The 12,987-nt window shown below is 52.9% G+C and overlaps 5 protein-coding genes across 5 annotated transcripts; 4 read left to right on the top strand and 1 right to left on the bottom strand.

Annotated features, from left to right (window-relative positions):
- Positions 1-700: 700 nt before the first annotated feature.
- Positions 701-2,029, top strand: pre2 (proteasome core particle subunit beta 5; the record flags this gene model as incomplete). Its single annotated transcript, XM_058479935.1, has 6 exons — positions 701-832; positions 1,031-1,138; positions 1,203-1,358; positions 1,411-1,459; positions 1,517-1,626; positions 1,694-2,029. The coding sequence occupies 6 exons, from the start codon at positions 701-703 to the stop codon at positions 2,027-2,029; spliced, it is 891 nt and encodes a 296-aa protein (XP_058325458.1).
- A 1,670-nt stretch (positions 2,030-3,699) lies between these two features.
- N7468_010639 (DNA-directed RNA polymerase I core subunit RPA135) lies at positions 3,700-7,515 on the bottom strand (the record flags this gene model as incomplete). The annotated part of the gene is made up of 3 exons (XM_058479934.1): positions 3,700-4,514; positions 4,580-5,807; positions 5,857-7,515. The coding sequence occupies 3 exons, from the start codon at positions 7,513-7,515 to the stop codon at positions 3,700-3,702; spliced, it is 3,702 nt and encodes a 1,233-aa protein (XP_058325457.1).
- Positions 7,516-8,666: 1,151 nt separating this feature from the next.
- On the top strand, positions 8,667-9,517 carry N7468_010638 (ADP-ribosylation factor-like protein; the record flags this gene model as incomplete). Its single annotated transcript, XM_058479933.1, has 6 exons — positions 8,667-8,716; positions 8,805-8,877; positions 8,931-8,950; positions 8,997-9,059; positions 9,120-9,191; positions 9,244-9,517. 6 exons carry the CDS (start codon positions 8,667-8,669, stop codon positions 9,515-9,517), a joined length of 552 nt encoding a protein of 183 aa, XP_058325456.1.
- Positions 9,518-10,799: 1,282 nt separating this feature from the next.
- On the top strand, positions 10,800-11,323 carry N7468_010637 (resistance to Congo red protein; the record flags this gene model as incomplete). The annotated part of the gene is made up of 3 exons (XM_058479932.1): positions 10,800-10,810; positions 10,866-10,973; positions 11,029-11,323. The coding sequence occupies 3 exons, from the start codon at positions 10,800-10,802 to the stop codon at positions 11,321-11,323; spliced, it is 414 nt and encodes a 137-aa protein (XP_058325455.1).
- Positions 11,324-11,886: 563 nt separating this feature from the next.
- On the top strand, positions 11,887-12,831 carry sld5 (putative GINS DNA replication complex subunit Sld5; the record flags this gene model as incomplete). The annotated part of the gene is made up of 2 exons (XM_058479931.1): positions 11,887-12,150; positions 12,211-12,831. The coding sequence occupies 2 exons, from the start codon at positions 11,887-11,889 to the stop codon at positions 12,829-12,831; spliced, it is 885 nt and encodes a 294-aa protein (XP_058325454.1).
- Between the last annotated feature and the right edge of the window lie 156 nt (positions 12,832-12,987).

The following is a 12,987-nucleotide window of genomic DNA, read 5'->3' as shown; positions in this document are numbered from 1 at the left end:
TCAGGAATAGTGGCAGTGGTCCGCAAGACTGTTCCAATTATTACCACTTCTTTGTATGACACAGCGCTCACGAACATCTTTCTCAACTAGCTGATTCAAGTTCCTGACAGCTTGAACCCTCTTATATCTCGCAACCAGAGATCGACTACGATAAGATATAAGACCTTCGGTTTACAGAGCCCATCTCGGGCTGATGGGCTTCAATTCAAGAAACTTCAAGCAATGCAAGCAAGAGCTAAGTGCTAGTATGGTAGGTACGTGCTACCCGGGATTAGCGCACAATAGGCAATATTTATTCAGGAGCGATCATATCTTGAAACAATGGAGTCTAAGCAAAAGGCATGGCTACAGTCTATGTTGATTCTTAAGACGGGAGAAACCATTTGAATTGCGCAAAGTATCGCATCAATAATACGAATAGCGAAAAACGATCTTCAAGATTAAAGGCGTCGGATATTCCAACAGAAGAACTGAATTGAGTTTTGTACTTGAAAAGTCACCGAAGGTCTCCATGTTGTCCCTTTCTACATGTATGCTTGATCGATTTGTATGACCCGCACGTGACCGTAGGCGCCCAAGTGACGCGGAACGTCGAGCTAAGGCGAACCTGAAGAAGCTCCGGAGCTACCACCATCACTTTCTCCTTCACTCCATCCCGACTCCCTTTCCTTCTTCCAACCGCTGCCTGTTATAAATCACCATGGACAAGCTCGTTGCCCAATACTCGCGCCCGGCGCACCAGAACGAGTTCCATTCCGACCCAGAGCAACAAGACCTCGACTCGGGTCTCCCTCCACTCTCCCTCAAATTCGCTCTTCCCCCAGTTGATAACGTGAGTTTCGATTGCCGGTCTGCTGCCGTAACCCCGAAAGCCGCCTGTGACTGCAGAATGGAGGATGACCCTCGTCTCTGTCACGGGAGAGCATCAGCTATGCAATAGCTAAGCAAGCTCCCGGCCGAAGGAACAACCATCACAATGCTAGCAGGAATAACCTGGCTAACGGTCTTTCTTTTTCCTCCGGATTTCTAGCATGCCTCATTCCTCCGTGCCATGACCGATGACCACTCCAATCCCAGCTGTCCCATTAAGCTCGCTCACGGAACCACAACCTTGGCCTTCCGGTTCCAAGGCGGTATCGTACGTCGACAAACTGATTAGCTGCCCTGGTCGCGATTCGATCGCTAACGCATATCCCGAATAGATCGTGTGTACCGATTCCCGTGCAACAGCCGGAAACTGGATCGCCAGTCAGACAGTCAAGAAGGTTATCCCCGTATCACGGCTGAGCCGAGGAGAGGACAAGCCCTCAAAGGACCCTACACCCGGTCTCTTGGGAACCATGGCTGGTGGTGCGGCGGTAAGTAATCGCGAAAGGAGGCTCTGGAAGAGCCGCCGCTGACAGATTCTAGGATTGTCAATACTGGTTGCGTTATTTGAGTCAGCAGTGCACGTTGCACGGTATGTCTCCCGAGACGACAATCATGAGGAGATTGGGCTTATGCTAATTCGATACAGAAATTCGACACAAGCGCCGCATTACTGTCGCCGCTGCATCCAAGATCCTCGCCAATTTGACCTATGCTTACAAGGGCTACGGTTTGAGCATGGGTACCATGCTTGCAGGTGTACGTTTCCGCTTTTGCGAAATGCCACATGTGCTTTGGAATCCAAAACTGATCATAATCTCTCTAGGTAACTCCCCAAGAAGGCCCGGCGCTCTACTACATCGACTCAGACGGCACCCGACTGCCAGGAAACCTGTTCTGTGTGGGATCTGGTCAGACTTTCGCCTACGGTGTGCTAGACGCAAACTACAAGTACGACTTGACCGAGCAGGAGGCCCTGGATTTGGGCCGCCGTGCCATCCTGGCCGCCATGCACCGTGATGCCTACTCCGGTGGTTTCATTAACTGCTACCACGTCACGGAAGCCGGCTGGGTGCACCACGGCTTCGATGATATGAACCCCATCTTCTGGAAGACAAAGCTGGACCACGGCGAGTTCTCTAACGTTACCTCTGAGCTTTAAGCGGGTTGGGATTCGGGATATGCTTGAATGTGTACTATTCTCCATACTAGAACTTCACATGTTCTTCAGTTGAGACTCTTCTATCGTAGAAGCCAGTTATGTAGTGCATAAGCCTACAACTACAGTAATAGGACTGGTCGTTCATGGTTGTTTTGCTCTCCTGTAGTGAATTTTTCATTTTGTATTTGAATGAAATCAAGGCTATCTTAAATAGCCAACCTGAAACTTGAAGATGGCTCAGCTCGATCAGATATCTCCGGCAGCCAGGTAGACATAGCACCCGCCAGACGAGCACAAACATGCTAAAGACAGGGAAACTCATGCTCGCTACTCCCCCGGTAAGATACTCGGTCGAAGAGGATATCGGACCTCCTGGACAGCCACAATAGAATGACAGAACCTGGATTCGTCGCCCGTACCCCCGCAAGACAGGATCGTCTGTGCGTTCTGTTGAATACCACACCCCAGACGAGCACTTCACAGAGAGCAGCACTAGCCTTTTCAAGGCCTGCACCGACGACAGTAAATCGTCGAATTCGAATAACCCTTCGTACGAGGGGTTTTCTGACGTCGTGCATCCATGATGGTGCTTGCTCGCTCTCTTCAAGTACAAGCTACTAAAGCTTTATTCCGGCCACGAACCGTCTTTCCTCGCTTTTTGCGGGTGCTTGTTCCAGCAGTGACTGATATTTGGCCAGAGAGATCACACGAATTTGTGACATATAAAACACGTTTCGAGAAGGTCATCTCCGTTTACTATCGAACAGCAGAAGTACGGGAAACCCGGCTGGCGTCAGCCACCACAACAGTTGCAGTCGCTGTAATAGTAGTCGGGGTAGTCGCGTCGAGACATAGCGTAGCTCAGCCGTCCATGATCGGTATCGCAGTCCTGTGTTGAACGTGCCATATATAGTATAGCGGGATCTAGCTTGATGTTAGCCATTCTTCAAAGATCTTTGCATCGGTTGGACAGGTTGACCGACCAATTGTCCAAGTCCCAGGCGCCATGAGGCAAGATTGCAGTAAGCCTGGATACTATGCGAGCATGATCCCCAAGTTGGCAATCTAGACCTTGTCTGTGAAGAAGCGATAGATGAACTCTGGGAATCAGCAACCTGGAGCAAAGGATCTAGTTCCTGCCCCTCCTTTGACGAAGGAATACCCCGTTATGCGGTGGACAACAGCAGCCGAAACACTGAAGATTGACCTCCTTGGAGACCTATGCCAGGCGTGTATTTTTCAAGAAAATTCGCAGGCGAAGTGGACACTAGTACCTATACTTGTAGTAGTCCGTTGTTCACAGGTAGTATAGCCCAGCTGAAAGTAAACGGGATTTTCAATATTGGAGACCGAGACAAGTTGACGGCGTAGTATCTCAATATCATCGTGATGAAGCAACGATCCATCAAAAATCTGGGTATTTGTGGCCTGTATTTATTATACCAGTGTCCACGAGTATATAAGAGCTGCCAGCGAGCAAATCTTTCAAGTTCGAGAGACGTGGAATGATATTGGAGCTTCGTATAGATGCGTACAAATATGAACAAGGAAAGAAAAAGAAGACCTCAAAGAAGATATACCGGAAGACGCTCCATCTATGACATAACAAACCAAACATTTTTTACCCGACAAACACCAGAAGTCGGCAATCTCCAAGGAAAAAAAAAACCCTAGTTGTCAATCTTAAACTTCATCCTGATGCCCATCGCCGCCAACTCAACATCCAGATACCTGAGCACACCCGGCACCGCAACAACAGTAACATTATCACCCCCAACATACCGCAACCCAGTACCATCCTCCCAAGCCTCCGCCCTCGAATCATTGAATGTAGCCTGACGGGCGCACCGACGACACCTCACAATACCAGCCTGTCCACCCAGCGCCCCACCCACGGACGCCGCACCGCCAGGCGCCTGCTGATTCGGCGCCGCCTTCGCCGCGGCCGCAACAGCACCAGGATTAATAGCCGCACGAGCGCGCGAGCCCGAGCCCGAGCCCGCAACCGCCACCTGTGTAGACAAGAACGAGCCACACTCCCGACAGATCCACGCAAGCTGGGAATCAGAGCAATTCATCAACCGGTCCTGCAGCAGATAGGCTGCACCGTGAGCAATAAGCGAGTCGCGCTCCATCTCACCCACACGGATACCACCACCCTTTGCACGACCCTTGACGGGCTGCCCGGTCAACGCATTGACGGGGCCGGTGGTTCGCACCTGGAACTTGTCGTTCACCATGTGACGCAGACGCTGGTAGTAGACGACACCCATGTAGATGTCGGCGGCGAACTCGCGGCCCGTGATGCCGGAGTACAGGGGCTCATTGCCGTAGTAGTTGTAGCCTGCTTTGCGGAGCTGGTGGCCGAAGTAGTCGGTGGCGGTGTTCTCTTCGGAGAATTGGAAGGGGGTGGAGTCTTGGGGGTGACCGTGGAGAGCGCCAGATTTGCCGGCCATGGATTCGATCATTTGGGCGATTGTCATTCCTAGGCATTGTTAGAAGGAGGGTTTTAGGGGAATATAAGAGGAAGAGGGAAAGAGGAAGGCTTACGGGATGGGAAAGCGTGAGGGTTGATAATCAGGTCGGGCTGCATGCCACTCTCGGAGAAGGGCATGTCGACTGCGGGCCACAGCTGCGAGCACACACCCTTCTGCCCGTGACGGGAGGAGAACTTGTCACCGATGATCGGCTTACGGGGAATACGGTACTTGACGCTGATGTTCTGAATAGGCTCGTTTCCGTTCTCTGAGCCCATGATGCGGATGCTCTCGATGTAGCCAACTTCGGCATCCTTGTACTTGAGGTAATGGGTGATCCCGTCGACATTGACGTAGGTGTCCGAGGCAGCGTCGTAGCGGACGTTGTGGAAAGCAGCGATCTTGTCGCCCTCCTTCACCCGGATGCCGATGTGGGGGAGGCCGTCTTCGTCGATCAGGTTGCGCACGTCACCGCGGACTTCGTCGCCTGGGGCGAAACCGAAGAGCTTCGTGATTTCGCGGCGGGACTTGCGGCGCTCCTTTTCGGCGAGAGAGTGGATCTTGGTCTTGTAGATGGTTCCGTGACCGAACCCGCGCTCGTGGGCGGATTTGTTGATGATCATAGCGTCGTCCATGTCATAACCGGTGTAAGAGATAATGGCGACAATGGCGTTCATGCCGTTGGGGAAGTTGTCCAGACCGTAGGCGTTATAGAGTGGAGGACGAACAATGGGCGTCTGACCGGTCTGCAGACGGTACAGCTTGTTGTCGGTACGGAAGGCGATGGATGTGCCCGGGGTACCCATTGTCTGCTTGCTCATTTGACATTGGTACATGTTACGGGGCGACTGGTTGTAGTTGGAGAATGGGGTCATGTTGGCCACGATGGAGAGCATATTGGTGGGGGTGAACTCGATGTGGGTAGAAACGCCAGGAACCAGGTCGGACTCCACACAAGCGATTTCCATGAAAGGCTGCTCGAATGGTCCAACGAAATCGGTCTTGTCCAGGGCAAGGTGTTTGACGGGGCGGTACATTCTTGCGGATTGTGAGAACATGTAGATACCAGGGTACTGTCCACCGTTGGTGTTGGGGATATAACCAATCTCCAGGTCGCGGGGGATGTTGTTCTTGCCCGCAACCTTCCAGTAACGCAGCGTATCGTGGATCTTGAGGGCTTGCTGAGGAGAGCAGAAGCCAATGATACGACCATCCAGCTGCACAACGACACTATCATTCAAAGCCACAGAGGACGTGGACTGCACACCAAGCTGGACCAGGACCTTGGGAATGTGAGACACCTCGAGGTTGTCGGTGGCAATGAGACATTTGTGCGCCAAGTGGTTCAACAGACCACACGGAGAACCATCCGGAGTATGGACAGGACACAAGAACCCCCCAACTCTCGGGGAGCAGTTTTCGGACAGTGGTGGTCTTCAGTTGTGCGAAGAAACTACCACGGTGAATCATGCGGAAGTGAGAGATGAAACGGTAGAAGTTGATCTTCTCGGCCATAACGGTATAACCCGAGGTCTGTTGCAAATCCAAACCAGTGGGACTGACCAAGTTACCGGTGGAGAGGAAATATTCGAGCGCATTACCAATGTTTTCATTGGAGCGCTTGACAATCTTTGACAAGAAATCGCGCTCGAATGTCGGGTCGGTGAAGGTCGCTCCGTTGTTGCGGATAGACCAGTCCCGGGCAATAGGACCGAATGATCGCAGCCATTCTTCAATACGCTCTTTCAAGATCATTCCGTATAGGAACCCACCGAGCAGGATTTCCTGGTTAGAAACCGCATCCGGGTTGTCGGGAGCACAGTCCCCAGCAACCAGGGCATACAGCTTGCGGATCATGAAAATGATCATCTTGAACTTGTCGTAGTCCTGAGTCTCAGTGACATTGTAATTTCCCAGGTGCGGGAGCACGACCTTGCGCAGGAACTCGGTCCCGCAGTCATAGTCCGACATATCTGCCGGCACGCCGAGCACAGGGCGGAAAGACTTGCCCAGGTGAGAGCGGCAGTCGGACTTGCTGTGCTTACCGTAGGCCTGGTAGGTTCGTAGCAGAAGTTCGACACGGTCAGTGACGAAAGTGTTCTTCATTCCATTTGATGTGGCGCCGCCGACAATGCTCTCGAAGATTTCTCGGTCGTTGGTCTCCACGAGCGCCTTGAGAATCATCATCACGGGGACCAGGAACTCGTTCTTGCGCCATGAGAAACGGAAGGTAACGTTCCCGTCAGACAAGTAGTGCAGGACATTGGTTTGCGAGGTTTGGTCCGGTCGAACAGATCGTATTTGGACACCGAACTTGGTGTAGGTTTGACCCCGCTTGACGAAAGAACCACGGATGATGGACATTGGATAGTTCCGCTTGCCGACGATCAGCATTCGAATGAGCTTTTCGTTACCATTGACGATAAAGTAACCTCCCAGCTCCTCTGACTCCTCCTTATGGTTGACGAGCTCCTCGGGGGAGGCCTTCTCTAGGTGGCACCGGTTGGTGCGGACCATGATAGGGACTTGGCCGAGCTCACGGATTGATTCCATCCAGTCCCCGTTGTTGACCTGGTATTCGAGTCGTGCACGAAGCTTGCCACGGTAGGTCGCATGCCGCTCACGGCATTCCGAAGGGTAGATTTCACGGTTCTTGGTGCTGTATTTGTTGGTTGGAGGAAGGGTAGGCTTGTCGAGGAAGACTTCTCTCACGCGGACATTGAGTCGGTTCCGTCTGGGAGGTCGGCGTCCCTCTGCAATCCGGAGCTTTCTCTGCTCCGCTGTCTCAATGTCGCCATCGAGGAAAGTCTTCGTGCCAATGTCCTTCAGTGCAGCCTGGAGAATTTTGCTGTCTTCGAAAATCGCATTGAACGAGTCGACATGGGGCTTAATGGACTCTGCCAGGGAGGGAAACGCAGTGTGGTCCTTTGGTGGGTTCCTGAAAAGATGGTCTCTTCTTTTGGTGTCAAATTCGACCGACCAGTCGGTGTTGGTGGGAGCGGGTGCCATGACTGTAGCTCAAAAAGTTTTTTTTTTTCCCTTCTGTCTATAGTCGGCTGTCGGATGATATAAAAGCCCAGCAATGGGGCTCTGGAAAGGTGACCAAAATCGCACGGTAGGCAATCGGGAAGAGGACAATTACAATATAAGCCCCTTCAGCCTCAACCTCCCAGAGAATCTGGGCAAAGCGAATATGAGCCGATGGTATTGCAGCTTCGAGCGGATAACGGGAGAGCGACTTTTGGGGAAATTTTTCGAGGTGGAGCTGCCTATCTGCACGTGCTGATAAGGATCTCTGCCTGAGGCCTTCACCAGCGTGAACGGTGATGTACAAGGAATCTACTGCGATGGATGATTTTCCCTGCTCTGGTGATGTCTATATTCCTCGTAGATCAAAGAATGTGAACATGACTCTTGGGTTCGTAGTTCCGCCGTCTAGTTGTATCCTCAATACGGGCGCAACCGCCCCGAAGCCAATCTGCATGCCGCAAGTGCGCTACAAGCCGGAAGAGCCTAAGCGCCCCTCTCCAAAGAGTCATGTGTTGCTCTTTCGCATTGGCGCCCTGCGAACTGTAACTCTACCCCTTCGCAACGGCTCCCCGGGCACGCTACTTAATATCGCCGAACCCGGGGAAATAAAGAAAAGACAGTTCCAGCTTTTTTTTGGACCTTAAGGTGGCTTCGGAACTCTCTTGTGGCTGCATGGTTATTGCCTTGCCTCTCTTCCCTCTATTCCCTATTTCCTGCCTAGTGCTATCGTCATTTCTTTTCTGATTTTATTTTTACTTCCCCCTTTCCCAAGGGAGCCGCAATTCAGGCCAAAGCTCTTTTCCCCGAATCTAAAGTTTCTCATAGCCGGCATCTCTACCCACCGCGCGACCCCACTCGCAGGTCGTCTTGTCCACACATTCTCCAAGTGACCTGCATCTGACCGCACCGGGAGCTCTTGACGATTTACGGGGGGCGGCTTTGGCAAGATTTTCTTGCTTTCTTGCTTTTTGCTTTTTGCTTATTTGTACTTTGCTTTTGCTTTTGACCTTCACTTACTTTTTTGGACCTCTTCTTGTTCAGGGCTCAGGAATAACCTTCAGCCCTGGACCTCCTCACCTTTCCACCCCCACACTCAACGGAAACCATCCACTAACCCTCCGGCGCCCACCATGGCTGGGATCTTTCGAACCATCTATGACTGGCTCCTGAGGATGTTCTGGTAAGTGGGACCTGGTGATTTGTGGTTCTCGGGAGCACCATGCTCCCCCGGCCCGTCCCCCCCGCAGATGAAGTGCTCACCCGTGCAGGGCCACCGAGATGGATGTCACCATGATCGGCCTGCAAAATGCAGGCAAATCCTCCTTGCTGCGGGTATTGGCGGTGTGTTACTCCTTCCATTCTTTCCTCGTTTCGGAAAAGCTGATCATGTGTAGGGCGGGGAATTCACGGTCGAGTAAGCCCGGCAAAAGGCCTCCGTAGAGTCCCGACTAACATTTCAGCTCCATTCCGACCATCGGTTTTAATACCAAGCGTGTCCAGAAGGGCCATGTGACACTGAAATGGTATGTTGATGCATCTGACTAGCTGGGAGGGGGGAGGATGTGTGATTGACGTCTGAGCAGCTGGGATCTAGGTGGTCAGCCTCGCTTTCGTCCTATGTGGGAACGGTACTGCCGGGGTGTCAACGCGATCGTGTAAGTGTGCTTCCGTCCCAGGTGACAGCTTGTCCACAGCTGAACCATACAGCTATATCGTGGATGCCGCCGACCGGGCGGCCTTGCCAGCGGCTACCGATGAGCTGCACGAGCTGGTGACCAAGCCCACTCTGGATGGCATCCCGCTGCTCGTGCTGGGCAACAAGTCGGATTTGCCGAACAAGCTGTCGGTGGACCAACTCATCGATGCGATGGATCTCAAGTCCATCACGCACCGTGAGGTTAGTTGCTATGGCATCAGCGCCAAGGAGGAAACCAACCTTGACGCCGTGCTCCACTGGCTGATTGCGCGCGCCAGCCGGTGAGCGGCCGCTCTCGGGGGTTTGATTGACGTACTCGTAATTTCGTCCCTTATCGATTCCTTTGCTTTTTGTGCTGAGAGCGTTCCTGTGCTTTGATTATATCCAGTAGACTAGCGTTCTGGCTCGCAGCCTCGGATGTAACGACCGTCAACGATTCATGCTGTCTTCTTTTTCTTTTCTTTTTTTTTTTTTTGCCCATAGCAGCGATTTCACTTTCTGGGCCATGGTTTATTCTTTCTTTTCATGTGGGAGAGTGCAATTGAAGGGCTCACGCCCAGTGATGTTCTGATCCGGATGTAAATCATGTGCGCTAGTGTTACCAGGTTAGCTTGATCTGGTGGATTCACTGGGTCATTTCTGGTTGATTAATTTATACAATTTCCCTTGGAGACTGGAAACAGATGCGACATTGAGCACTTTAGGAGCCCGTTTGACGCAGTCGAAAAGTCAGAAAGATTTTCAGACGCGAAATCCGGGGGGCAGCGTAAAATAAGAGTGTACACGGACCAACTGATGCGTTGGCATTGCAGATGAAGGGGGCCCTAAAGTAGTGGCCAGCGGCCCCGCCAAGGAACAACTGACGTCGGTTACAATCTATTCTGTTCAAGTGGTCTCTGTGCCCACTGGGGATAGAGCCTAGATCCTAGGAATCGATAGAGTCGCACATCGGGGGCTCCAGCTCTACAGAAGATCTCGAGATGGGCCCCACATGGGAAAGGCTCTGGTGCCACCAAGGTCATGGTTTACCGGATCTGGCCTTGGTGATTTTGGCCGCTTGTATAAGCCACTCCGACGCTTCCATGGCTGGCGTTCTGTGTCAAGTGAGCGCCTGTGGAGGAAACAGCACTGCGTCAGCCTTTTCTCGGATCCTCGGGGATTTAGCTCGAAAAGAATACAAAAGAACAATCCATGCGAGTGGCGTCACAGTCGGTTTGTCGCGTGATTGGCCGTTTGCTTAGTTAGCCGGACTGCGCCGCAGCCAAGGCCTTCGAGATCCAGACTGGAGAGCGTATATCATGAGCGTATGCCCTGCCCGTGGCGAGATACTCACAATTCCAAATCCTCGCCAGCCTCTTCTCACTTCTCGGCGGATCATCTGTGACATTACGCGCGAAAGCCCAAAGGAGTATATAGAGGCTTGGGACTCTTATGAATCATAGGGTACCAGTAAACTTGCAGCCTAAAAGCTCGGGACCCACAGCCCCAGCGATTGATCTTCTCTCAGCCACCTGCTTTGCGATATTAAGTACTCTCTCTGCCCCTGTTCAACCATTATCCATCCACCATGGTTTATTGGTACGTACACTTCCTGGTCGAGTAAGCTCCCCCGGAATCTGCTAACGTGCTACAGTTCTGACTTTGACGATGGTTACTGCGATTCCGACTGGGACCGTTGGGGTCGTTGGGTCGCTTTCGGTGTGATAGTCGGCACTGCCTTCCTGCTCTTCTTGGCTTTCGCGTAAGGCATCCCCGTCGGCCATCGAAGACATCGTGCTAACATGTGCGAACTCCAGATTCTTGAACGCCCGTCGCCGTCGAAGCCGCGGTCTCCAGCCCATCACGGGGACCGCGTGGATGGCACCACCGCCAGGCCCTCCTCCACCCAACCAGCCATACTATCATAACGAGCAATTCTATCAACCTCCGCCGCCTCAGTACTCTGCGAGTCCAACCAACTACGGCTACTTCGGCGCGCAACCTCCTCCTGGCTCACAGCCTCCCATCGAGCTCCAAACCCCTCCCGGTGTCCACCCGGCTCCAGAGCATAACTACGGGCCACCGCAAGGCCCTCCCCCGGCCAAGTACTAAAGCCGGGCTGCTCATTTTGAGTAATGATTTTACTTTGCGTGGGGGTTTCGCTGTGAGCAGATCCTGCCGCAGTGCACTCTCAGAGCTCGACAAGGGATGACTGATTTATGATCTTTTGGTACCATGAAAACTTTGGCGTTTGTGCTTCTCAGACTACATTTAGTGAGATTTCACTTCTTAATCAATACTCTCAGGGTCGTATAGAAAGACCAGGCCTTGTGATTTTGACTCTACTTAAGAGCTTAGACCACTCCCGCTGATCGTGGCGAGGACAGGCTAGGTTGTAATCTTTGTGTATTTCAAGCCATAGACACTTCAGATCAAATCACGAATATCCTGAGCTGAAAATTCATTTCCAATCGCGCGATTTAATCTTAACCATACAACTTTTGTCTCAAGTCCACTGGTCGACGCAATAAATCAACGCGACTGTATGAGTATTCAAGCTCCCTGGGATACCCAGCATTTGCAACCCCTGTAAGACCTTTATTCAAACTCACATAAATACGAGATACGCCCCAAATAAAGTACATACCTTATGGATCCTGCAGCCCGGGGACGCGATGGGGGCGATGCCCCAGGCACCCTCCCCACAACCCACCACCCACACCCACTTTCTCGCGTCCGCGTCTCCAACACCGCATATCCCAATGGACATCGACGACATCCTCGCCTCCGTCGACCGGGGCCCCGGCGCCAGCCCCGCGGCTGCGGGCATCGACCACCAGCTCCTCACCCGGTTCTGGGTCGCCGAGCGCGCCGTCTCAGAGGTCCTCCCGTGGCCCGCGCCGCTGATGGAGCGGATGATGGATCGCGTGCGATTGCAGGTACATACCACTGGCCAGCACCACTGCAAACCCCTCTAACTCAGTCTCTCCGTTCCCCAGATCGAAACAATCGAAGACCTCGCCGCCTCCTCCGCAGACGTCGACCCCAACACAACGCACAATCCCAACCTAAACCTCCGCCTGTCGATCCTCCAAACAGACCTCGCCCGTACCCAGTACCTCATCCGCAGCATTCTCCGCGCGCGTCTCGCGAAACTCACCAAGCACAGCATGCACTACCTCGTGCATCTCGCTTCGCGCACAAAGAACCCCCTCTCGCAATCGCAATCGCAATCACAATCGCAAAGCCAGAGCGCCGTGCCCCAGGACTCTGTCCCTGATATCTCTGCCGTGTCGGACTTTTCGCCGCTCAGCGCGCAGGAATCGACCTTTGTGCATGCGCACCAGAGTCTGTTGGCGGGGCATTACGGGAGTGCGTTTATGGGGGCGTTCCCGCCGCAGTTGAGGCGGTTGGATGATAATGCGGGGGGCACGAGTATGGTGCAGGGGCCGGATCTGAAGGAGGTGGTCTTTGTGCGGTGTTTGGGGACCGAGGTGCCTGTTTTGGTGGATGGGGAGGAGGAGGATTTTGGGGTTACGATGCGGATGGGGGATGTGTGGGTTGTGAGGTGGGAGGGGGGTGAAGGGGGCGTGGAAGAGGGGGAGGTGGAGTTATTATGAGGTTGGGTTCATAAGGGGATCTTTCTCGTCCCTTTAAAAGGTCTGGTATGGTTGGATTAGGGAGCATTTCTGGCGTTTGGGTTTCGATTCAATATACCATATCACGATTTACGGTATACCCCGGTTATCTCGAGCCATTGGGTAACAGCTGCGGCA

This window comes from Penicillium chermesinum (assembly GCF_028974085.1).
Source record: "Penicillium chermesinum strain IBT 19713 chromosome Unknown utg000009l:1.0-952002.0:1.0-954369.0, whole genome shotgun sequence".
Lineage (NCBI taxonomy): Eukaryota > Fungi > Ascomycota > Eurotiomycetes > Eurotiales > Aspergillaceae > Penicillium > Penicillium chermesinum.
The sequence above is the reverse complement of the archived record's forward strand: the minus strand, read 5'-3'. Positions and strand labels throughout refer to the sequence as shown.